Below are 27,167 nucleotides of genomic sequence, written 5' to 3'. Positions count from 1 at the left end.
TTAATAAATTACTCCTCTGGCACAGGGAAATTTGAGGACCCACTGTTACTATTTTCAGGCAAAGATTATTAATTGAAGATATCTCATGTTGCTTATCTGAAGTTGGGGTGTGTTGAGTGGCTTACATTAAATGCCATAAATGGAAGGACACAAGACAAGAACCAGTGCAGGCATGCTACTAAATATCTAGAGATTAAGTGGTACCTGGATTGCCTATTCAAGCTGCCTTCATTAATGTGGTGTTCAGCACTACATTGACAAAGCTTCTGAAGGACAAATTAGCCTGAGTAGGGCTCTGTGCTCAGGTGGCAGGGTGTGCCCTGCTCTAGTTCAGATATATGTACTCAAAGCTGCAGGATGTGCTGCAGATGTACTCTCACTTCTTCAGATGCCAGTTAAAGCTGTTCAGTGCTGCCCATTGGAAATAAAACATGGCTATAACTGTTAGACCAGTTTGTCATTTGTCTCAGTCTCGATTTTTCCTGAAAATGTCAGTAATTTTTTCCAAATAGAAAATTATAGAAAATATGTTGATTTGACCATGTCAGTAAGCACATACCCCATCCCTAAAATCTTAGGATGGAGAAGACCAGCTAGGTCATTGCTTTGAACTCAGGAGAGATGATCATTGCTGGACAGAAAGTCACACAATGAGCTGAGTTGGAACAGACCCTCAAGGATTATCGAGTCCAACTCCTGGCCCTGCACAGGACACCCCAAGAGTCACCCCATGTGCTGAGAGCATTGTCCAAACACTTCTTGAACTCTGTCAGGCTGGTGCTGTGACCACTGCCCTGGGAAGCCTGTTCCAGGGCCCAGCCACCCTCTGGGTGAAAAACCTTCTCCTCATATCCAACCCTTACCCAACACAACTTCAGGCCAATCAGCTGTCTGTTTTGAGATTTTTAAAAAGAGACAAAAATTTTCAGGAGGCAAAAGTGACAGAGAAAAAAGTTTTTAACAGAGACTGGTGAGAGATTCTCAGCTGCCCAGAAGATGAATCTGGTGTGAGTATGCCCCAGTCCAGAAAGTCCTCAAGCAGGCATTGCTCCTGTGCAACAGGTCTGTTTTGGTGCTTTTCATAAATTCATTTGTGGGGTAGGTCAAAGTCTCTCTAGAATGGAGAGTTCATCCCTTTCATCAATGAAGAGACCTTAAATCAATGGTCCAACACACCAAGGTGACCAATTAGAAAATAAAGCTAGAACACGGTGTTGATTCTTAATGTTGTGTGAGAACAGAGGTTCCTAGAGAGCCGCGTACCCACACAGGCATCTCAGCACCTAGAATCATCTCCCAGAAGAGCTCCAGCTGTCTACCCAATGTAATAGGGTATAGAGTCAGGTCCCATCCCAGGTTACCAGTCCTGAACATCTTTCCTCTGAGTCTAATGATGCTTGTGTTCCAAGCATCATTGTCAGGAAGAGGCTGACAGTAGCAAATTTGATGACCACAGACAATGTAATACCTGTGAGGAAAGAACATTGCTTGTTTGAAGTCGTCCCCCATACAACAAATCAGTGGTATACTTTAAAAGGTTTATTTTCTTTCATTAGTAATTCTTTTCCTTGAAGAATTCCCACACCCATGGGGATCCTCTCATCTTCTCTCTTATCCTAGGTCTCAGATGCTTTCCTCATGTCTGTTGATGAACCCTATTACCCAAATCAGTTAGGAGTATTTGATGACTAAACATGACTTTTTTTGTCCATTCATGTAATTCCCAAATAATTGATGCAGAAATTTCAAATGACAGGCACTGATGCATTAGTACTACAGAAAGTTCCAGTGTAATTTGCAGTGCTGCAATGTTGTGCCTCTCTTCCCTGATCATTTTTTCATGAATGAATTTGAGGAATCAGCATGCCTGTAAAAAATAATCCATCTCACAGCCTAGAATAGAATTTCCCTTCTATTTCCCTGGTGGGGAACAAGGAGGACAGTTTAGCTAACATAACTGCAAACTCCATTTTCCCTATCTCTGTTTTTGCTTAAATGACAAACTTTCAGACCAGGATCTGTTTTCTAATATTGCTATTTGCTCAAAAACCTAACAGTGTTTTGAGGCTCTGCTAGCCCCAAAACACAATGTAATACACACAGCAAGCTTATTAAGGAAAATAGAAAGACCGTTGTGACGCTGAAGTAATATTTCCTGTTCAAACAGAATTTGTCAGCACACTGGTTCATGCAAAATGTGCTGCTTGGAGAACAGGAGGAATGGCATTGTCAGAGAGGTAATTTCTGTGTCGAGAGCTTCAGACAGAGCAGTCCGCAGGGACCAAAGTGCATCTGGCTGGAAGGAAGCTGCAGCTGAGGAAAGCCATTTCTCATGAGAAGGCTGATCCCTGTAGAGGAGTCAGAGCCCAGCTCACAGCTGTCTTCATCTCTGTGTCCCATGACAATGGTTGCAGAAACCCAAGCCTAGTTTGGTGGTTCCCTACCCTCTTCCAGTGGCAAGAAAGGGCTGGAAAGGGCAGGTAGGAGGCCCAGGATGGAGGGATCTGCATCATGTGCACAGGTCAGGTGGGCTGCCCCTTTCCAATGGGCTCTGAACCTTGCACCCACATTAAGGGGTGGTGCAAAAGCATCTAAGTCTTTACCTACAAATGGCCACTAGGATAGCTGATCTGCTCCCATGTGCTCTGCATTGGCTTCAAAAAGAAGACATGTGGGTGCTGGGCCAGCCTGTATCCTCCAGCGTGTAACCTCCAGCAATTTCAGCCTTCAGGTATGGGTTAAACTCTCAAGCTGGGAGGGTACTAATAAATGCTGCTCCTGATGAAAACTATTATCTAAGTTGGTGAAGGCTGCTGATGTTTAGAGAAAGAAGGTTCCAAGTAGAAGGTTCCATTCCCTTGTCCCTGCCTCACAGTGGAGCACAGCACTAGAGAGCAAAAGCAGCTGTATTGTGCCTCACAAAGGGCCCAACTCACAGAAAGGCTTAGGAGAGATCCTACTGGAAAATCCCCTGTAGGCCTGGATGTGGGGCTAACACTTGGAGGCAGATCTAAAAACCACCCATCTGGACTGTGTGTCCCTGCAAAGAAACTTAGAAAATATCTGTCCTGCTCCTCAGCAGATTTTCCTAATACCAGCCTGGAAGCTCTTTGATACACAGCTTCACCATCAGATTACAAACACATGGTGTTGGGCTTTTAAAGCAATGTCAATCCTAACAGCAAGAGGAAGTAAAGAGAGGGATTGTACCACAAACAATTGGTTATTTATTCCTCTTCTTTTTCTTCAAATGCCATTGATCTTCAGAGTTTTTTGCCTCAAGAGCAGCTGCTTATTGATTGACTCTCTTGACCTAACCCAACTCAGCTGGAATCAGTGTCTAAAACTTAGATTTCTACCTGTTTACTCACCATGTCTTTTTTCTCCCATCTCTCTTTTTTTCCATCTTCACTACTTTAAAGTTTCCAGAAACTGACAGGCCTATCTGTTTCTTTTTTTTTTTTATTCTGACTTCTTCCTACTGTACTTCAAGATTTTTTTTCTTCCTCTGCCATTTTTAACCTCTTCTGTTTCTTTTTATTTTTTTTCCCTCTCACTCTTACACTATGTTATCTACAATAGTGCTATCAATGCAAAATTCTCTAACTGCCAGTTTTGGAGAGATGAATGTAAGACAAAAGATGGTACAATGATGATTCTTTCTCACTTGCCATTGGTCCTAAGAAGTACCCACTCCATTATTCACAGAACTGTATCTGATAACAGTGGTAAATATATTCACCAAATTGCATTCCTTGAATAGTTTTTGTTCATTTAGAGAAGGTCCACCTGTTTACCATTAGAAAAATATAGACTACTTAATCTCCCACTTATTAAGTATTTCCCTCTGAAATCAAACTACCACAAAGATTAGCATACAGGTGCAGATTTGCAACAAAAATGTAAGTTTAATAGTCTTCAGTGTTGAGAGTAAGCACACACATTTCAGTATAGCCAAACCTTTCACACTTTCTTAATATGTTTACATTCTCATGGTCTCGTGAAGAATACCAGTGTCATTGCACAACTCAAGATGCAGTCCTTAATGTATTGTTACTTCCCAAACCTGTACACTTACACGCCTCCCTGTGGGCTGTTTGGCTGTGCTCCGCTAGGACATATTGAGGATACCTGTACTTTCATTTAACAGTGGGTACCTGCCATTTCTGTGTTAGCTGCTCACTTAATGTCATCTACGCGTGTTACTGTCACAGCTAGAAGCTCCACGTATCCTAAACTGCACTGTTAATGTCTTAGAGGAGACTGAATGCTACACCATCCTTTTTTACCTCATCTACTTCATATTAACACATTATGCAAAAAGTGCCTTAGTCTCTATTGACAATACCATATGTTGCATTCTGTAATTCAAGACCTCACATTTATGTTGGTGTTACACATGGGACTGTGCCCCTCAGGGACATAATTTTCTGTAGTAAATGCTTTAGTACAGGCAGCATGCCCAGTTGCCTATGTCAAGGTGGGTATTGACATAGGCAATGTAAGCAGAAGTGTTGAGGCAGGAGCTACAACTGCCTGCATGGTCAGCAGAGAAGCTCTTCTGCTCCGCTAAACAAAGTAGCACTAGTGAGAGAAGTCGAGTACTGATCCATAAAAGGTGTAAGTGCAAAATTGTACATCACTTCAGTCTCTGTTTTGGAGCAACCAACAAAACCTGAACCAAATCCTGGGACCAGGATTTGGTCCTTGCTCCTGGGATCATTTAAATGTGCAGCCTGTGCAGCCTGACCCTCACACCTGGACACCTGCACAGAGGTCAGTGCACAATTCTCTATTTCATGGCTAGAGATGCAGCCATTGGGGCACACTGGATTTAGCAGCACGTTTTCACATATGTTGCTGCTGCCTGTACCAGAGACTCTGCTTCAGTCAGATCTTGTTAGATCTTCCTTCTGACAGCCAAAGGAAGGCCAGAAAGGAACTGTTCTCCTGCCAAAAAACTGAGTCCCTGCTCTAAAGCATAAAAAAGTTTTAGATTTTAAAAATAGAGTTTGAAAAATGTGTTTCTTGCAATTGCATTTTCAATAGGACTGAAGTGGGTTTGCTGGAATTCATATTTATAGAAAGAAAGAGAGTGAAATTATGCAAAATGTGAGCTCAGATGATCGGTAAAGTTACCTGGGATTGAAAGAACCTGTGATGTGACGTCTTAGCAACCTTAGCTGTACTGCTGCCAGTCTGTCAGGCAAAGAATGCTTCATCTCCCAGTTTGTCAGCTTCTTTCTGCCATCAACCATCATCCATACCCTTCTCCAGTGCTAAGGCTGTAACTCTTCCTACTTTTTAAGCAATTTATCTCTTAACACTTGACCAGTAGGATTAAATGCATGGTGCCAGTACATTCCTTATTAATAAATGATGCTACTTTCATTCTGAAAGGACTTTACAGAGAAGGTCAATAGTGATGTCCCAGTTTACAGTTTCCGATAACTGCAGTAGAAGGTAAACAACAGGCTAAAATAGTCTCACTGCAGACCAGAACACTCAGGAATAAAAGTACTATATAGCAGCATCCAGTCAAGGAGAGGTTGTGTATATGAGAGGCAACTTCTGTTGCGATATTGGAGAAGAATCTAATCAGGATCTGTACATATAAATGAGAACCCAAATCAAACACTGGAAGGATTACAAACAACTAAACTGTATTGAGAGCTCAGAGACAGGCACATTCAGATAAATAAATGAATGACTCTGTCAAGATAGAGAAAATGGCTGGAGAAGGAAACTATCGAATATATCTGAAAGTGTCTTCTTTCCAAAGAGACCAAACAACATTGTAGTAGGATGAAGTTTGGAACAAAAGGAAGTCTTATAGCAATACACTGCTTATTTCAAATAGCTTCTAAACTCCTGTTTTCAGATCCTGTTTTTCTCTTTTAGAGAATTCCTTACAGTTATATTACATTATATTAACATAATATTATAACGTATATCTAATATATATAACATATATGTTGTGGGAGGGGTTCCCGCTCTCCCATGGGAGGCAGCAACAGTTTAGGAAGATCTATCAATCAATTGTTGCTATCCACCCCAGTTAAGTTGTCAGTCAATGTTCAGCATATTCCCCAGTTCTAGAAAGTTCGTTGGTTCTGTTACCCCTATTGGTCCCCTTTAGGAAACCACTCCTCCTCTGTATCCCCATTGGTTTGCTGTATATCACCCCATCCTATCTCCTCCCTTTTGCCTGCTCCCCATTGGGTGATTTGTACCCCAGCCACGCCTACTCTCTTCCCCTTAAATACCCAGTCCCGCCTTCCCTCGGCTCTCCTGGAGCCTCCTCCCTCCTCGAGAGCTTGTGTTCCCTATCTCCTTCTCCCGCTCCTTCGCCTTCCTTCAATAAAGCCTCTTGGAATACTGCTGCCCAGGAGACCTCTCGTCATTTTGGTGGAGTTATCCGGGTTCCATCGTCTCCTCCCCGCGGACCGGTCAGCCGAGGGTTTTCCCTGGACTGGCTGAGCACCCGGGCGAACCCCGGAGGCATTTCTAATATTACATATGTAAAAGATATAAAATAATAATAGAATGTATATCAACGTTATATTACCCATACATATATGGAAACTCAACAAACTGGTGTGATCATGGGTCAGGGTTTGTGTCTTCTCAGAGGAAGAAGTACTTTAGTAAAAAGTCGTACCTGACCATGGCACACTGATAATGTAAAATTCTGTGTACAGAAAAGGTTTCTGAACCTTGAGACTGCAAGCAAACTTGTAAGAAAAGGTTCTGTCATGGCTTTTCCAAGGTTTCAGACATTATATAAGCTGCTGTTATAAACTGCATTTGCTGATCTTTTTTTGCATATTCAGCTAGGGGATTTCTCTCAGCCCAGCACATTTCTCAACTCATATAGCAACTCTGGTTGGCAAAATATTGTGGGAAAATAATTGACTATCAAAGCAGTTTCAGAGTTTAAGGCGTCATAACAGTAACAACAAGAAATTCGTTTATGAACCTAAAAACAAAAGGGGGTGGATACTGTATTGCTGAAACCCACATGAAGCTAAAGACCTCATGCCCACCCCCACAGCATCAACTGGAATGGGAAGAATTCTTGGTTTGAGGATTTGCTCCTTGTATTACTCCTTTTTTTTGTGAAACTAGTTTTATGTAAATAATATAACCATCATTGATAAAGATGACCTTATTTTGCCACAGAATCACACCTTTTCTGCCTCACTGTCTGTCTAGCCCCACAGCTCTTACATTCTTGTCTGCACATCAACCCAATTTCCCTTAAGAATCCATGTTTTCTCTACTGAACCTATAATCTTCTTGAGAGGTGAGAAAGAGATTTCCTGGGTCCCGAGTCCTGGGCTGAAGCAAATCCATGAATCTGGCCTCCCACTTGCTGGGTGAGGCTACTGACCACCAGGCTATCACACAACAAGATTCACAGCATCTCTCTGTGAATCTTGGCTGGCCTGAAGTCCCCAGGAGATTTCAGCACTCATCCAACCACTTCTGAGTGTCTGCAAAGACAGGAGCTTACTCCCCTGTTCTGCTCTGGCAGAGTTCTGGGCACATGTACAAAGTCCTCGGTAATTTTCTGGAAGATATTTTCTGATGTATGCCATGCCATGTATCAACATCATAAAAGCAGTAAAATCCTGTGATTATTCCTGCTCTCTATGAAACACAAAACTTTGAGTTTTTGAAAGCTGGACAAGTTCCTTGATCTACTTCACAACATCCCAGCAAACAGTTGTGCAAACACACCTTAAAGGAGAGAACGAGACAGTGCTGTGAATCTAAACAGTGTTTCAATTAAATATTCAATCTCTTGAAAGCATAACATGATACCTAAAATCCACTCAAATCCTTCTTTGAATCTGATGCCCTGTCTTAGATTACTGATCATACCTACTGCATTTTGAATTAATGTGAAATCATTTATAAGTCAGGTTTTATAATGAAATGCAGTACTATAGAGAGATGATCACAATAATGAACATCTACAAACCAAACAAATCCTCCATCTTTCTCATGAAGTCAGTCTTCAGTGTAATGCATCTCACAGCTGAACTTTTTGTGGTCTTTCTTCAGGGAATCCTTTTAAGAGAGAAACTTGACAGCATGATCTAATGAGAAATTATGTCTGTTTGTGCTTGTGTTGGGCCATCAATTGAAAAAAATAAAGGCTTTCTGTTAGCTCTCTTGAGTTTCTATTAACTGCAACATACAGAATGCCTCCAGCATCTGTGATGGCTATTAAAAAGACAGGTTGTTTTTGTGACAGCCAGCTTTTGTGACAGTATTCTGTAAAAGCATTCCTTCTAGCTGGCTAGGGATTTGGTGTGAATGTTTTCTGTTTCATGCGCTGTGTCCCACATTTTTATTTGGGGCTTACATAAAAAAAAAAAACAACAAACTAGTGAGTGTTATGCTTGTCAGGCAAGTCTGGAGACTTCTGAAAGATTACAGCTTCTCTCTCACTTGTGCTGTAGAAATGTAAGCCAGTCTGCTCATGGAGAGCTGCTGGACCTGAGGGGACAGTTCCTGGTAGCCCACCTATTTGATCAAGGGAAAATGGTTGATATAATCTTTTTGGATTTCAGTAAAGTTTTTGATACTGTCTCTCACAGTATCCTTTTGGACAAAATGTCCAGCATTCAGCAGTTCAACCAGGGGAAGTGACAGATTCTGCACCTCAGATGGGACAACCCTGGATGTGTGGACAGACTGGAGAATGAGACTGGAGAGCAGTGCCATGGAAAAGGACCTGGGGGTCCTGGTCAGTGGAAAGTTGAATATGAGTCAGCAGTGCCCTGGCAACGAGAAGAGCCACCTGTGTCCTGGGGGCATCAGGCACAGCATCACCAGCTGGGCAAGGGAGGGGATTGTCCTGCTCTGCTCTGCACTGGGGTGGCCTCATCTGGAGTGCTGGGGGCAGTTTTGGGCACTACAATATAAAAAAGACATTAAACTATTAGAGTGGGCCCAGAGATGGTGAAGGACCTTGACAAGAAGCCGTGTAAGGAGTGGCTGAGGTCACTTGGTCTGTTCAGCCTGGAGGAGACTGAGAGGAGACCTCACTGCAGTTAAAACTTCCTCATGAGGGGAAGAGGAGGAGCAGACACTGATCTCCTCTCTGTGGTGACATGAGGGAGTGGCCTGAAGTTGTGTTGGGGGGAGGTTTAGGTTCAGTATTAGGGGAAGGTTCTTCACCCAGAGGGTGGTTGGGCACTGGAACAGGCTCCCCAGGACAGTGGTCACAGCACCAGCCTGACAGAGTTCTAGAAGTGTTTGGACAATGCTCTTAGGCAAACAGTGTGACTCTTGGGAATGGTGCTGTGCAGGGCTGGGAGTTGGGCTTCATGATCCTGGTGGGTCCCTCCAAACTCAGCACATTCTGTGATCCTGTGATAACTTCATTCCTGATGCTAGAACCTGGAACTGTTTCTTGCTTTAGTAGTGGCTTGGCCCCTATTGGTCTTTATCAAAATAAGGAATGCCCTGTGCCAATCATACCCTGTTACCCAAATATTGACTAAAAATAACTGAATGTTAACATGCATTTAATTATTATCTAGTTCAGACTTCTCCCATGCTCAAACATGCAAGCTGATCTATTGTATTTAGAAATCCACTGCCACATCTGTCTCTAACTGAATTACCTATATAGGCATTATTATACTGTTACTATAATTAATTTTAGTAACTACAGCTCAATATTTTATTTAGTTGATAATATCTGGACCAGTATTAGTATGTCACAGCTTGCTTTGAGGCAGAGACAAACCACCAAAGAGGCTATGTGCAGCTGGCCATGTTGGACTTTGCTCCCTCTTCTAATTTTTAAATTCACATGGCTATGACTAGTACTGCTCACAAGGTGTGGGCTGGTAACTGATCCAGTTAATTACCAAAATTCTCTGGGTACTGGCTGGCCTCATTATGAGAATCTCTACAGAACACAGTTAAGTCAGAAGGAAAATTTTGTTTTATCCATACACATGCCAATATACAAGATGTACAAATTATAATATTGTGATATTATGACATATACTTTTCCCCAAAAATGCATTGCATCTGGAAGGCCCTTCCATGCACACTAGCAGCAGAGCTTGCCTGGGTTCTCATGGAGCTGGGCACCTCTCCCTGCTGACAGGATCTGCCAGGCTCTGCATCCCGGTGAAAAATCCCCAAAAAGACTGTTTAAAGGTGGAACTACGAAAACACGATGCTCTACTTCAAGTACAAACACGAGAACAAGCTCCTAACTCTGCTCCTACATGGTGAGAAATCTGTCCCCCTCTAAACAACTGCTGGAAATTTCCCTTTTTTTTTTTTTTTTTTTTTTTTTTTTTTTTTTTTTTGTAACAGAATCACAAAATTGTTAGGGTTGGAAGGGACCTCTGGAGATCATTCAAGGGTTACCTAGAGCAGGTTACACAGGAACACGTCCAGGTGGGTTTTCAGCGTCTCCAGGGAGCGAGACGTCCCTGGGCAGCTTGTTCCAGCGCTCTTGCCACGCTCTGTGGTAGCAGCGCAGCGCTGGCTCCAGCTGCCCGTACAGCCGGCAGGGACGGGGGCGGGCAGGCTCGCTCAGAGCCCCTGCAGCGACAGCCAGCCGCTGCAAAGGCATCAGCGCCGAAGGGCTTCTAGGAGCTGTGCAGCCCCAGGGCCCGTCCTGTTCAACATCCCGAAAAGAGGAAGAGCAGGGGAGGCCGGGACAATATCAATCGACACGAACGATCTGAAATGGTCCCCGCAACTGAGCTTGGACGAAGAGAGCCGGGAGATCCCAGTAAGGAAAACCTGCTACTCCCGTGCTCAGCAGCATAGCCAGTGTCACCCAGTGCTTCAGAAAATGGCAAACGAGGACGCGGAACGCTGTCTTCGTTCAAACGATCCAGTTATTAAATCAACTGGGATCCTTACGCGTGCCTGGTACCCGGACAGCGCTCCCCAGGCAGCGCGGAAACCGCGCGGGGGGCAGGCGGGCAGCCCCCTGCACCTCATGCAGACGGGGGCTGCCAGCGGGAACAGCTCCGCGGGCTCGGGGACCGGCCCCCGGGCTTGCGTGGCGTCCACCCGCCCTGGGCTTCCTTCCTGGCTTCCATCCCGACTTCCTTCCTGGTCCCAGCGCACATCGCCAGCCCCGCCGCCCGCGAGTGAGTGCGGCGGGGGCGCTCCGTGCGCAGGCGCTCCGGGCCGCGCCTGCTCCGTACCGGGAACGGCGGGGGGGGGGGCGGCCGAGCCCGCCCCTGCGCCCGCCGGGCCGCGCTCGGCGCTGTCCCCGCCTGCCTCCGCCTCCAGCTCCGCCCGGGCGCTGGGAGCGGCGGCAACTTCCCCTCAAGTCCGCCCGGCGGCGGGGGGACGATGCGACCCAGCTGAGCGCGGCCCGAGAGGGGCGGGCGCGCTGAGGACGGGCAGCGTCGGCAGCAGCGGCAGCCCCGCCGCCCTAGTCTAAGTAGCCCGGCAGCCGCCCGCCTCAGCCCCCTGCCCTCCCCCGGTCGGGGCGGGAGCCGCGGCCGTCCCATGTCCCGCAAGGCCAGCGATAATGTGGAGTACACGCTGCGGAGCCTGAGCAACCTGATGGGCGAGAAGAGGCGGCGGCAGGCGGACGGGTCCGCCGGCTCGGGCGCGGCGGCGGGCGAGCGGAGCCTCATCGCCGCCGAGTCCTGTTCCAGCCTCAACAGCGCGGCGTCGGGCGGAGAGCTGGAGCGGGCGGCGCGGCGACAGTTCCAGCAGGACGAGACGCCCGGCTTCGTCTACGTGGTGTCGGTCTTCTCCGCCCTGGGGGGTTTCCTCTTCGGCTACGACACCGGTGTGGTGTCGGGGGCGCTGCTCCTCCTCAAGAGAGAGCTCAACCTGGACGCGCTCTGGCAGGAGCTGCTCGTCTCCAGCACGGTGGGCGCCGCCGCCCTCTCCGCCCTGGCCGGCGGCGTCCTGAACGGGCTGTGCGGCCGGAGGCCCTGCATCCTGCTGGCCAGCGGCCTCTTCACGGCGGGGTCCGGCGTGCTGGCCGCCGCCCGCGACAAGGAGACGCTGCTGGCGGGACGCGTGGTGGTGGGGCTGGGCATCGGTGAGTGCCGCACCGCCCCGCCCGGCTCTCTCTCCTGCGGGGACCCGGCTCTTGCCCGGCGGGGGCAGCGCTCTCCCGGGGCAGGTTTAGCCGAGCCGGGAATCGCCCGTCCCTGCATGCCCGCAAACCCCTTGCGGTGAAGCAGAAGGCGAAGTAGTCCCGGAGTGCCCAAGGTTGGGGAGCTGGCGAGGGGAACGCTTGGCTGAGCGAGGTCCGGGGCGGGGGTCCCATGGCCATCGCGGCGCGGTGTGCAAGGGGACCGGGTGTGTGCTTGCCCTCTTCGATTTTATTACAGGTGGTGTAGTCCTGCCCCGATACTGGGGAGTTGTCTCTGTACGAGGAGAAAGGTCTCGCATCCTTTCTGCGGTTTCATGTTTAGGGTGGTCTGTCAGTGTCAACACCGCACGCCGCAGGCTTTGCATTTTGAAGGGGTTCTGGGAAGTCAGGGGCGAGGAGATCACGCCTGTCTTTCTGAACTCTACTACTGGTAGATATACCTCTCTACAGGTTCGCTGCATAGCTTTACTTGGGCGCTAAAGGAATGCCTCTCGGGCAAAATGAGGTGGTAATCTCCCTGGTCTGAATAAGTTAACGCTTGCTTTGGAAGGCTTTGGATTTCATTAATGATATACTGAACGTGAATTGTTGCTCTTTATTTGCCTTCCTATATGGGTTCCAAGCAGTGGGTTCTCGTAAAACTTCGTAGTTGTCCCAAGGAGCTTGCAGTGTTGAGGACTGTTTCCTCTGACCTATGAGACTAGTTTCTGTGCCGACTGTATCCTAAATAGCCCTCAAGCTTGGGTTGCTCTTCAGCTTCAGCTGCCATCCTATCTGGCAGTAATTGAATTATACTCATCATCTAAGATGGGCTGTATGAGGTTAATCAGAATTCTTGGACTATAGTAGGTATAATCTTGCATCCCTTTCTATCTGAAAGCACAAATTGAGAACTAAAATTGTTTTCGTCTGTGTAGCAAAGTTATGTTTCTTAGCCATTGGATAATTTTCTGAGTCCTCGGGCTTGTTATAGACACACTTTCTCTGATGCAAATCGTGGCCTTATTAAGGAAGAAAAGTTAGTGAGTCATAAGGGCTGTCAGAAATAAAATTGTCTCCATCCATGAAAGGGATTATACTGGTTTTCCCATACAGCAACATCGAGTTGCAGTTTTCCTACCTCAATTGGATGGTTTTTTTTTAGTTTTTCTTTTGAATGCTATCTTTCTGCATGTTTTTTGTTTTATCAAGATTTCAGACTGCAGAATGTTGATAATATTGGTCATGAAGTTCAGGAGGCAAAACTGAATTTGACTATGAGATTGCACGGATAATAGGAATTTTGATGGCAATATGTAGTACATATGTGGTAGATACTAAAGATACCAAATGTGATGTCTTTTTGTGTTTGTAAAGCTTGTCATGTTCCTTTTCTGTAACTGGTTGCAATGACAACTTCAGGGGCTGTAGAGGAATGAAATGGATGGATGGTTTGCTTGACTCCTGTGTGTGTGTATTTTGTAGAGAGATACATAAGCATATTGGAATTGTCTGACAGTAGTGCAAATAAATGATATTCAAATTGTTGGAGAGATATGAGACCTGGGACTTAATATAATCAATATATAAGCAGAAATGAAAACTAGGAGCCTTAGATCTCTTGTGTGCACTGGGGAGAGGAATCTCTCTTTGGCCTCTGTCCACATCAGGGACAGAGGTGGTGGTTCTGCTGGGACTCTGGAGAGCTGAAATAAGAAATGAAAAATGTTCTGAGGATTTTGGAGCACAAAGACAATAATTTGTGTTTTAAAAATGTGATGTTTTCTTTATTTTTTTTTTTAATCACTTACTGCCTTTCTTTATGTGAAGTAGCTTAGGGCCAGAAACAAAGCTTTACCTCAGATTGCTGTGACTGAAGTATGATAAGAGACTCCAGAAATCGCAGAGTCCAGTCGTAACATGGTTTGTTTTACAAAAGAAAAAACCTGTTGTGGTTCAAAACTATTCTCATATAGCAAGCTGGAACAGTCTCTACATTAAATCCCCCACCAGAGGGAGCCTGGATAATTTAATGAAGGCATTAGAAATTGGTGGAAGTTTTTTCTTCCCTTTCATCTCTGAGACTTCTGGCTGTCATTTTACTGCCCAAAGTGAGCCAGAGCTTCCTAGTGTTGGTGTGAGAAGTCTGTTCAGTAATGTGACACTTCAGCAATAATACAAACTGCTAAAATGTGAGGGTGCAGTGGTGTTGTGTTATGAATGCTTTCCTACCTGAAAACCAGTAAAAAATTCTTAATTGTGCATAATTTTATACATTTCTTAGGTTTCTTTCCTGTAGCTCTCTGCAAATTGCCCATCAAGAGATCTACTCCAGATATGTGTGGAGTTTTTTGCACTTACTAAGTGAATTACTGTGTTATGATCAGTACTGTGGTGCTGTAAACGCAGATGTGGTAATGTTCCTTCTGCCCTTGCTGGTTGCTGGCTAGATCAGTGTTAATTTTGTCTGTGTGAGAAAATGGCTATTTTTCTTGTGACTGTGATTTATAAAGGAATAAAGTTAAACTTTCAAGGATGAAAACCAGAGGATATATGCTGAAATGAGGAACATCTCTCATTTGTCTTGTCCATTTTCTACTATTTTCCTTAGAGGTCTTTTGAAATGGAAAAACTGTCCTTTTTCTACAGCCATTACAGAATGAGATGTTTCTGGAAATAAAGACTTTCTCTCAAGGACAAGCCTAAATCCTCTTTTGTTGTAAATGTTGAATAGATTTTTATGGTGGAAACAGTTATGTTCCCTTTCTGTCCCTCTTTCCTTCCGTATTAATACGAAATATAGAGAATGCATAAAAAGGAAAAACATTTTCAGCATGAGCTTAGAATATCCTTAGATCTTTTTAGATCTGATTTTTTAAATACATAGTTCATGGCAGTTCCAGGCTAAATGGCTTAAGAACAAGGTTATGGGCATTACTCCCTCCTACCTGCCCATTTCCACACATATCTGGTGTCCTGGACTCTTTAGGAATTTGTCTGAGCCAGATGTCAGGAATGCAACACTTGGACAGATATTCATTACAGCAAATGGGGGCAAAATCCAAACATTTAGGAAATTGGATTGCATGTGCTTGGTAACACTTAGTATGAGCTTAGCTAGGTAAAGAAGTCATTGGTACAAAGTGTGTTTGGACCTTTGGCATGTGATAATGGTGAAGGCTTCCTCCTGTTGTGTTGGCTACTGTAGTTTGGCCACTGTGCTTGACAGGAAAGCTGGGTTCTTCACTGGGCTCATATTTGGTCTCTCCCAAAGCCTGAGGTCAGGCCAGAACTGAAACAATAAAAGCGAGAACCAGGCATGACTGGAGATGAGAGTTATTTCTACTGAAAACTTGCTGTCTTGAGAAGGAAGGCAAAGAGTGAGAAGAATAATCACTGGGGCTAAACCAGCAGAGACTAGAAAGGATAATAATAAGCAGCCATGTTTGCAAAATCACTTCTTTCTTAGGCTGTGATCAGTCCAATGTCCCAGTTTGCCTGAACCCATTGGCCATGGTTTGCCAACAGCTCATCTGTCTGCAATAGGAGTTGTTTATCCTTCTGTCATCTGGGGATGCTGAAGGTTTTAAGCTTACAGCTGGTGTAGGTGGGTGTTGGCATGGTGCTTCAGGTAGTGAGCTGTTCAGGTGACTTTTTCAAGGACACTTACCACCTGTGGAAGGAAAGCAGCTTGAGCAGAGTTCAGGAAGTGACAGCATTAAGCTTGCTCCTCCATAGCTGATCTCTGTCTTGATGTACAATCATTAGCTGGATAATTAGATACTCCTGTCTTGTTTGGCATGCAGAATGAATGGTGCTCAATTAATGACCAGCCTTTCAGGGTTTCGTTTTCTTGCTGAATGTGTGGCTTAGACATTATTAATGCACACATTACCCAAGCTCTCATGAAAGCAGAGTTATTTAGGATTGTAGTACATGTATGTTACTGAGTCTGCAGTGCAATGGGGACCTGCCTGGTTAAGTGCCTTATTTTCTCCTTGACTCCTGTCTTTCATACATGAGATTTCTTCACAATGCAAGCCTACAGTGCTTGCTTTGTGCTCAAAATGTCTGTAGTATTTTTTTTAAAGGCTATATTTGAGTCTGACATATGTAGTGCTCCTGGTAGCATCTTTTCACTACATATGTAGGTCATTTTCTGAGCAGAGGAAACAAGACTGTACACAGAATTAGACAGGAGTGAAAAGTTCTGGCATATGGTTGTGGCTCCCCTGGTAGGGCTGGCTTCTATTGACAATAAGGTTCAATGCCAAATGACAAAAATAACCAAATTTCTCCAAAGGACTTGCATCATGTCATACAGTACAAACTGTACAATAGTTGAAGTGGTTAAGTAAAGGTCTGCCATATAATTTGGACTACTAGATATGGTTGGAAATACTAGAAAATAACTGGTATTTCATAAGCAATACATGTTGCCTATGAAAGATTAGGATATGTGTGCTGGTTTTTATTACTACTTTTTTTTTTTTTTAATACAACTGAGCTTTTTCATGTATTTTTCAATGTATTTTTATCTTGGAAAACCAGATTAATCTTCTCATCCTCCCTCAGCAACCCGATATGGGAAGCTCTGAAGCTTCAGTCTGTTTTTATAACTGAGTGTCCACCAGCTTTTTTTAAAAGTAAATGTACCACCTTGGTACATTTTGGAGTCACCTTCAACCCCCAAATATGCTGTGCTGCTTCTGACAGATGCTTGTAATTTTCAGTCCAGAGGTTCATAGGCTATTTTTACCTCTGGAGACAGTGGTAAAGTATAAGCTGGCAGTAGGGATGGAGGGGAACGGAGAGACAAATTTCTGGGTTGTTGCAATTGACTCTTGTGCTGTCACTGCCCACAGATGGTCATCCAAGCTTCCAGGATCTAAAGGTACTGACATTACTGTGTGTGCTCAAGATTGAATCTCTGTATCTTAAGAGCTTAATCTGTTCTTGTGCAAAAGCGTCTGGAAGGATACATTAGCTTCTGATTTGAGCTGAAATCTTTCAGGGTACCAGGATTAATTTAAGATTTAAAATGGTGTCTTTTGAAGTCCTCTAATTTTGTGTGCCTTGGACAGGATACACAGTACTATGCTCAGTTCACTCTCATGTCAACCAGCACTGACTCCATTATTGTTTTGTCTGATGGTATAATACAAAAATCAGCAATTTGCACCTGAATGTTGCTACCTTATATTTAGTGACAATTTCAGAATAAAATATTAAGTACACAGAGTTATATCTAAGAGAATGTTTGGATTTTTGATTCTTCTGGACACTCTTTAAAGTCATAGGGGAGGTGTTTTGGCCTTTTTGCTATTTTTATTTAACTTAAGAAAGAAATTAATTCCCATAGTTCATAAACCTTGTATTTGTTTTCTGTCTTTAAAACATGGGAATTTTTCTAAAATAATTTTCCCTGTACTTGGTCAAACTGTTCTATTAAAACATAATCCCTGTTGGATTATAAGTATCTTTGTTTGTTCTGGAAAAAAATAGAAAGCATCCATTTCATAGCTGACATAAGTTGAAATTATGGTCTTCTTATTCCTGATAAAAAGGCAACTTGAAGGAAGCTTGTGTTAAATGTGTAAACAAGTGTTTGCTTACCTTGAAAAATTCATGTGGGCACTGTAGGTGGGCTTATTTTTAAAATGCTTTGTTTGCTGCAGGAACAGGAGACCAGTGGCATCCACTTACTGTGATGTTAGAGGCATCATCATTCAGCTGGATCTCTTGGGTCTGAGTGACTTGTTTGGCTGAAATTTGCACCAGTCCTGTGAGCAGAGGCACAAGTCAGGATATCTGAGGACAGTCCAAGCAGCAGATTCGAGGTGCTGGCTTCTGTCTTGTGCTGTGCACTGTCAGAACTTGCACTTAATTTTTGTTCTGAGCATACTAGTCTGTACTTTGCCAATTGTATCCTGAGAAGCAATGAAAAACATGAATCACTGAAAAGGAGGTGCTGAAAAGGTCTTTTAAATTATGTTTTTCCTTACCTCATTATCAGTAGACTTCAAGAATAATTATAGCAGATGTATGCTCTTAAGTGGAGTTTTATAGAATATATCCTATTTTAAAATACATTAATTTCTTTTAAAAGTAGTATTTTAAGAATCTTAGGGATCATTACATTCAAATATGGTAAGCTTTTGAGTTGCAAGTCCTACAGAAGTTCTGAAAATTGGTGATTTCTACCTAAGGTGGTTGGACTCAAAGTGAGAAATTGTGGCTGTGCAGCATGCTGGCACCACAGAGGTATAATGGGCCTGATGGATAGCTTTGTTTGCAAAATTGCTTTATGGGTCTTCATCAGTGGGCTTTCACATCTGACCTGTACAATCAATGTTTCTGGTGTGAAGCTTGTGAAGAGCCTCGGTCTGAGTTGAGCTGCTGGAAGCCTGAAACCAGTGACTGATGAACATCAGGAGAGCAGAGTTCCACCTTCGGGCTTTTCTTTGCAATGATTATGCCTGTGAACAAGTATCAAGAGAAGCAGTTGTTAATTCTGTTGTAGAGATCTTGTGTAACACGGCTCTGGATGAGTCTGGAGCCATCTGATTACTTGAGCTAAAGTCTCTTGTAAGTCTTTTGATGCAACTTGGGTGCAAACTCTTCTAAAATTTATTTTGCACATGATAGTTGTAGAAATGAAGGTTTAAAAGCACACATTCCTGTTCTTTCCATTTCTGATCTTCCTCTGATTTGTTGTCAGATTTAGACTGATTTCATAAAGGATTTATTCAAAGTAAATGCATGTTCTGAAGGGGATTTTTTCATAGGTGGTTTCTTATTTTGGCTGTTTATATACCAAGTCACTGAACTTAGGTTTCTTAGCTCAGACAGTCTGTCCCTCCTTCCTTCACAAGTCGCTTCCAGACGTGCTGCTGGCACAGATGAAGTGCCACACTGTGACCCCAGAGCCCCTCCTCACCCATCTAGCTGGCTGTGGATGGGCCACAACACCCTTTCAGCCATGGGGTTGGCCGCTGTGTTCCCACTTCTCCCTAGGTTTGGTTTCTTATCAGCTGAACAGTAAGGGTGTCTGCCTCTTCTGCACTTGGGGACAGACTTACTTTTGTGTTCCTCCCTTTCAAACTGCAGGTTCTTGTTTGAAGCCCCCATGTATGCCCTAGGGATTGCACCTGGGTTGACTTTCTTTGGAGTTCTTCATTTCATGTGGCTATGTGCTAGTGAGCTCAGACACTGAAGCAGTTGTGTAAATTTAATAAATAAAAAAAAAAGAGGTGTATGTTTATTGATAAATGCAACGTTTTACCTTTACCTTGGGCTTGTCCTTTAGTTGTCACTCAGGGGTTTTTCCCCCCTCCTCTGTAGATGAGTTTTTTAGTTGTGTGTATTCAGGAGTTGTCAACCCAGCTTCTCTGCCTGAACTTTTCTTCCACCCTCCTCCTTGATTTTTCCAGTGTAAGTCAGCAAGGGAGCAGCCCTCTGAAGGAGGTTTGTCCTCTGTGACTAATCTGAATGGCTTCTTGGTTCTCAGGAGAGCTGATGTTTTCTAGCCTGGAACTGACCTTGGCCTTATCTTTTGTGATTGTTCTACAGCAACAAGCATATACTACTTCTACTCCTGAGTGACAAGACAACTTCCAGCCAAAAAAAAAATTCCAGGCAGTGTGGAGAAACACAGGAATACCTGATGCTTTTAGCACACGGGCTGTCAGACACTGCAAGGCTGAACAGTCTTCAGGGAGAAGTAAGGAGTCCCTTTCTTCTCCCTGAAGGCCTGTGGCAATTGCATCAGGCATCAGTTGTAGAACTTTCTGGTCTCTTTTCAACACTGTATTTGGAAAGAACTGAGTTCCACAAGTCTCTTCTCAAGTGGTGGCTTTGAGGAGCTCTCTAATCTAATGAACAGCCAGCCAAGCATGCTCAGTTGTTTCTGAGGCAGGAGTCAAGCGGTTGTCAATCTCCAGATGATAGACACAAAACCAGGAGATGCCAAAAATGGTGGAGAACCTGCTATGTAAACAAAAATGTGTAGCTAAAATTACAGTCACCTTGACATCACCCGTATTTTCATAGTCTAGACAAAATAAAATAGTTCTAGAAACTTGGTACCATAAGTGGGAGCCCTATGGCAAGAGTTTGCAAGCCTTTTCCCAGAAGTGGGAGTTTCTGCAGGCTAACCTGCAGAAACAAGAAGTAACAGCCCTTTTGTTTCCCTTTTCATTTGTTTAGGAGCCTCATGTATGTGGTTTTCTGTACTGTTGCTTCCCTTGAAAGGGAAGCAAAACCAGTGATTGTGGTTTGAATGTGTCTATGCATATAATCACTTTGGAAAAAGATTGTTTTCCAGCATCTGGAAGTATTCAGTATGTGTTTGTGTTTAGCCACAGCTCTTCTACTTTGCTGCCTTTCTCTGGAAGTACAGGGGAATGCATTCTAAGTTGAAAAGAGCAGAAGAACCTGCCTGGGGTTACACAGTTTGTATTGCTATGCTGTGGGGTGTATGGCCTTGTAAATAGGGAATGTATTCTGGTGAGTGCTGCTCTGAGAAACATCTACTGAATTGATTGCTGGCATGTGCCAGTGGAAGAAGCTTTTAATTTCTGTTTGCTTGTAAGAAATTCTCTCCTTTCTGTGCAAGAACCCTACAAAGACTTGACCAATCTCCCTTTCTTAGTAACACTGGATAGTTCTCTAAGTATGTTTTCGTAGTTTCAGCACTCCTACTCTTGGTTCACCAGATAAGAACTTTGAACTTAGGCCTACTCGAAGGTGCCAATAATTTGAACATTAAATCCATCTTGAACTGACCGCACTTCTAACAAATGAGTGGATGTCAAAGTTTTGCATTGGGTTGTTTGTTCTTTTTTGACTGTCTTCTTTCCTTCAAGTTGAGAGTCATAAAAGCATGAAGGTGACCTTAATGTCATTAAATAACTCCAGGTTGTTAGGATTGATACATTGCTGTGGGAGCAGTGCCATTGTTCATAAGCCATCAATTACATTTATTCTAATAGAAAAGTTAGATATTGGTAGTATTTGAAAACTGTAGCAATTGCCTAGATTCGTGCCCTTCCCTGAGTGTCTTCTGCAGTTCATGAGATCTTGCTTTTGCACCTCTCTCATTTCCAAGGGCAAGAGATGAGCAGATATGGAAGTACTCCTCCTTTTCCCTAGTGCAGAGCAGAACTGCTGTGCCTAGAGGAGTGGGCAGGGAGGAGGAGCACTAGTGCTATCCTGTTCTCATGCCTTGTGGTGCAGTTTAGCCTCCAAAACAAGACCAGACCAGCTGGTGGGAATGGGCAGCTCCTGTTTGCATCCCTCTGATTTCCTCCCTTAAATTACCATTGATTCTTGTTCAAAGCCTGTAATGGTACTACTTGGAAGTTATCTGTGATTCTGTGGGGGTTTAAACTAATATTATGAAAATTCAAACGTTATGACCCTTTAGGTTTTACAGCTCTAGTGTTGGAGGAACTTGCAGTACTTAACCTGGAAAAAATAGAGTTGTTGATTTACTCTATCATTAGCTCACAAAAATGAATAGGCAGTCAGGATTCAATAATTTCTTTAAGGAAGAGTTAGGTGATCCTGATGCTGAAGACAACTAACTTCTGAGCATGTTGCAATTTTTTCTCATGCTGTTGTAGCATAGGTTTTATATTCCAGCTGTAAAAATGGTCAACATTCCAATTGTAAAAAATTATCAGGAGTTATGAAAGGGAAAAAAAAAACCTACTCTCTTAAAGGTGCCTAAAGAAATTCAGAAACAAAACCTCTTTACTGAAGCTAATAAATACACTTAATAAAGTACTTCTGAGATTTTTATAGGAAAAGTGGTAGATAACTAAATTATGATGAAAGCCATGACAAGAAGGCTGGAGCAACTTCAGCAATCTAGAAATATAACAAGCACAGAGCCTACATGAGGTGTTGGAGCCAGGGAATATTTTTACTGCCTCTTTGAACATCTTATTGGAGTGCAAGTGGGAATAGGGAGAGCTGGGAGCCTGAATTCTTGTATAGCTGGTGGAGGATGGTATACCAGAATCCCAAAGTCAGAGACCTCAGGTCAGATTTAGTACTCCTGTTTTCAACAGGTGATAGTAGGAAAGAAATACCCATTCTTATGGCACTTTTTGTATATTTAAGGTTCAAGTCAGTGTGCTTTATTTGGTGTTCCTAGTTGTATGAAGACCTACTCTGCCTGTTATTTTGAATTTACTTTTCTGCTTGTAACTGCCTACCTAGGAAGTTTTGTTTATGAGGTTAAGGAGATAAAAATCATAGGGACCCACCACTAAGTACTTGCTCTCTGGTTTGGTTAGTTAATTTTTTTAGGATTGTTGGTTGGAGCTCTGATGGAGAGTGTGGAGAGTCTAATATCTGAGGAAGGCAGTGTGGTAGTGGATGAACTGGAGCATGCTGAGCATGGTGGAAGTAGTGGATAAGTCCAAAGCTGTGTGTACTTTAAACATGCACTTCAGCAGATGTTTGCATACAAGTGACTTTTTTGTTTGTTCACAAGTCCTTGATTATTGAACTGTTGAGGTCAGTAGTAGCTATGTCAGCGCAGGAAATGGGGAATCTGCCTGAGGGGAAAAGGTAAGACTAGTTTTATTCACTATGGAGTTCAGCTAAGGCTTTTGCCTGGTAGACTCCCTGCTCCTGCATTAATCATAGGTGCTGCTGACCTCACCAGTCCAATTCACATTGGAGCAGCTTGGTACAAATGAAATCCAAAGCCACCTGGGCAATTTCAGGATCCTGAAAATAGAGGTGGACAAGGCTAAAATGCTGCACATAGGAATTCATGATGTTTTATCCCAAAAATTCAATCACTGTGAGAATATTTTGAGCTGGTACTTGTGTCTGGTTTTGTGCTGTGTGTTGTTCTTGGTTAGGAGGAGAAATGAAGCACAAATCCTTCCTCTTGCAATGATTGACTGGTGTGTTCTTGGAAAAAATCATCGGTGCATTTAGCAGAAACGTGGGCACACATTGAGTAGAGCATTACACAAATAATGTTAGCTTCTTGTTTAGTGAGTGGGAATGTACTTTACTAAGTTCTTTGACAATTTGGATGAGAAGAAACTATTTATCATAAAATCTAACATTTGTTTGCACCTGTGTAGTCTGTGTGATTTCCTTGTGCATCTTGCCATCCTGCAGGTTTAGGGCTTCACTCTGCTCCTGACCCCAGTCTTTAGGTTTTATAGCTGGGCTACACAAAATATTATCATTTTCAACAGCCTGTGTGCTTATGAAAAAGCTGGAGTTTCATGGTGTCTTTTTTAGGTCATGCTTTCTTGTTTTTTAGGTCATGCTTTCTTGTTTTACCTTCTGTTGTGTCTCTGATGGTGACTTTCGAATGAGAAGAGATGCTGTTTGTGTTTTGGCTTTGATTCTGCCTGCTCTGTCCCCACCTACTCCTTCCCTTCATTCAAAAGCTGTCTGTTCTGTCACTCTGCAGGCCTCTCTCTGATTCAAAGTTAATTGCTTTTCCTGACATCCGTGTAATATCTGGGCTATTAATCATTATCCTCTTAGATGTGGAGTGTTTCCTTGCACAGGAGGAAACAGTGCTCCAAGCTTATTACACAGAGTGCAGAGAAGGCTTCTCCTCATAGCTCAAAACCAGCACTTCCTGCCTCCTCTGTAATATCAGTTGGATCTTTAGCAGGATCTGAGCCACCTGTTTAGAACAGTTGTGCTTAATCTATTCAGAAGTTAATTCTCAGTAATTTACCTTGTAGTGGTGAAACTTCTAAGGGACTGTGTGCATGTTTTCTGGTGTACTTTGTCTAGAATGTTAACATATTTCTGACTGACTTAATAAAGCCTCTGCTTATATGCTCCCTTGTGTCTTCGATCCCTGAGTATGGATTTGGGTGTGTGACTGTTCCAGACAGGTTGTTGGGGCATCAGTTTCTATGGCAGTGTGCTGGTTGGATGAGGGCAAGCCGGGCTGCCTGTTAGCCTGCTGTCTCAGGCTTTGGTATTCATTCTGCTTTTCTTCCTGGAGACTCTTCATGGGATACATGGAATGGAACTGTGCTTGTGTGTTAAGTGTGATGGGGACTTGTTATGAACTACTTTGCTACAGTCAAACTGATAGTCAGTTTTCCAGTTTTTGTAGGTGCTATGGCTTCTTACCCCCCAAGTTTCTCCAGGGAATTTCATTTGGGCTGGGATGTAGGGAAATCAGTCCTTGCACTGGTGCATAGAAGGAGGAACGGGAAGTGTGAGTGCTAAAGCAGCACTATTTGAACTTCAGTAACTCATCTGCCATACTTGTCTTTCCTGGCCCATGTTGGTGAGAAACAATGTCTGATCCTGGTCTTCTAGACAGCCATGTCGGGAAGTAGGAAGGAATGAAGACATCTGGAGAGTTCCACATGTACGTGTATGCACAGAAAGAATTGAGTAATGAAATAAAATTATATTGCTGAGTATTTTAATTAGGAGTTGATTGTATTTTTGTGGTGAGAAAAAAGGAGATTGAAGATGGTTATGCACGAGGATACTGTAAACCAAGTGTACAGATTTTCAGGATTAGTGTGTTTGAAACAGATTCCACAGCTGTGCTCTGGAGGACAGGAGAAGATATGAAGAATGGATTTCGGGTATGGGGCCATTCTTTCTGCTTTTAGTGGCTGATACTGCTGACAAATAGAAATAAAAACCAAGGAACACTCAGAACAACTGTGAAAAGGAGACAAAGTAAAGCAAACACTTCTCAACCTATTATTGCTTTAGGGATATGTGAAAGGTAGATCTCAAGATGATGACCAGTAGACATTTAAAGTGCTGAAAGCACACACTGCATTGGAAGCATATTCCATGAGGAGCTTTTCTAGCTGTTATATTATTGCAATAGGTTACAGGTATTAGGGAGGAGGATTCTGTTATTAAGGAGGTTATCTTTGGTGACAAGAAGAGTAGCATTCTGCTAGAGCAGTTTATTCCCAACCTTATTGACAAAAGCCTGTCATCAGCATGTGTGCTTTCCAATGGATAGTAAAACTTTATGGGGAAAATACTGTGGTTTTATTACTTATTATTTTCTTACTATATGCAAGTATAAATAATACAAACTTGGCAGGTAGGAGTGGGTAGTGACTAATTCAGAGATCCAGTCACCTATGAGCTCTTTTGTGCTTCATTGTAGGTTTCTAGTGCTTTATTAGAAGCTATCACAACTGGTTCCATTGCTACTCACAGTTACTTTATTAGTGCTCAGTTTAATGATTCTTCCCCAAAGGGTAATTAATTCTGCTTTCTGATGTTGCTCTCTTGCAGTATTATCAGTGGTCCCTACCTTCTGTTTTGGGAAATAAGAAAGAGGAAGTAGGCAAAAAATGTTTTAAAATGTAAATAAAGTGATTTTTACTTTTGAGTGGAAATTCAGTTATATGTAGCTAGGTTTTACCATAATTGATGTTTCAATTAAATCTTGCTATATGAAGATTTAATTAAATACTTTCATTAAAAAATCAGGTGAAATGTGATATAGGGAAAATCAAGATGGGAGATAGTAATTACTCGATAGACCTTCTTTGGAAAGAGTCCTGTGAGGATTCAGACATCCTTCCCTGCACTGGGCTAAGACTTTTCAGTTATCCTCAAGTATGGAAATTTCTTCATATAGTTTTCTCAGTGAAAGTGGAGTAATGCTCTAATCACAGGGCTTGCAAAGTTTATTTTTCAGAGACATCCTGGATTTAGATATTTTTCTCAGTAGTAGCTTGTGCATGAATCTTTTCACTTAAAGCTTGAACCTTAAATGAGAATGTCTTGTCACTTCGAAGGAGAATGTGGCTTCATTTTTAACTGTAAACTTTTCAGTTTTAAGGATGGAATCTACTTCTAAGTGGGAGCAGGTATGAAGGAGTTAAAATGTACTACTCTCTAGTAGCTGTGCCTCAAGTACAAAAAAGCTGGGTCACTTGGAGGCTGGCAGACAGCAAATTGAAGAAGTAGAGTATTTCATTGCCCAGCTTGTTATCTGACAACTTACACTGATTTATTGCAACTTGTGTAGTGCAAATCCCAGGAAAAGCAGATTTTATCTTAGAGATACTTGCTGTATCTGTGTTAATTGGAATGGGACTGTCAGATATACTTTTTTAAAATTACAACTCCTAATTTTCCTTAAAATTTCTCATTTTCACTATTCTCTCACTGTATAGGGGCAACACAGCAGACTGACAGATAGGAGAATCAGTGCAGTGCCCTGTGTTGCAGAATGGCACTTTAGATACCCATCTTTATTTCCTCTTAATCTTGAGGTTACCTAAAGTTATCAAAATCTTGTATCACTTAATGAGATTTACCAAGAACAATGCAGTGCTTGCCCAGCTTTCTCTGTAGGCTGACCTGGAGCTCTGCCTGAATCCTCCCCTACTAATGTGCCTGGAGAATGAAAGTAGGGCAGGAAAGAGCTGCTCTGCACGGGGACCTCAGGAGTTGTGCTTGGTGCTGAGTACGTAAACGCTGGAGTAAAGCAGCTGTTACCAGAATTACATCTGTTGTTTGGAAAATGACTGTCCATCACAATGCATCTAGGGAACTGCAGGTTGTCAAAAATTGAAAGTCATGAGAGCAACATTTTCCAGAAAGCTCTTTGGCAGTCCATTTCCCTGACAAAATTTAGCAGTAATTTCTTTCCACCTGCAGCATCCATCCACTCCTGCTTGGTCCCTTAAATGTTGGTCATGGAGTAGTTGATCTGTTCCTTTTTTCCATTTAGCACTTGACACTACTGTTTGCCTTTCCCCCCCTCAAATGCAGCAGCCTAATTCTTCACTTGTAGCTTTTTTTTTTTTTTTTTTTTTTTTTTTTTTTTTAGTTAAAACCATCTCTGAGACTACCACTTTTCTTGACATCTTTACTTGGGATTCCTCCGTAGGATGCTCTTCTATTACAGTTGCATTGCACTGGCACTGAGCAGCTGTTATTGAATTGGTGGCAGGGAAATTCCAGATCATGAGGAGAAGGACACTAGATATCACACTTAAATATCTAGTAGCAGCTAGATATTTAAGCTGAGCTGCTTCTCTTAAAGCAAAGAATGTGCAGCAGGTTGACTTAGCCCATG

General features: G+C 43.1%; 1 protein-coding gene across 1 annotated transcript in view; it reads left to right on the top strand.

Annotated features, from left to right (window-relative positions):
- The first annotated feature begins 11,327 nt into the window (after positions 1-11,327).
- The window catches only part of SLC2A13 (solute carrier family 2 member 13), a 142,507-nt gene continuing 126,667 nt past the window's right edge, over positions 11,328-27,167 (top strand). The window contains exon 1 of the mRNA XM_053977949.1: positions 11,328-12,055. Within this exon, the coding sequence (XP_053833924.1) occupies positions 11,509-12,055 (547 nt within the window). The 5' untranslated portion in view covers positions 11,328-11,508. The remainder of the gene's footprint in view (positions 12,056-27,167) is intronic.

The sequence above is a fragment of the Vidua macroura genome, chromosome 5 (genome assembly GCF_024509145.1).
Source record: "Vidua macroura isolate BioBank_ID:100142 chromosome 5, ASM2450914v1, whole genome shotgun sequence".
NCBI classification, from domain to species: domain Eukaryota; kingdom Metazoa; phylum Chordata; class Aves; order Passeriformes; family Viduidae; genus Vidua; species Vidua macroura.
This window is presented reverse-complemented; position numbering and strand designations above follow the sequence as displayed.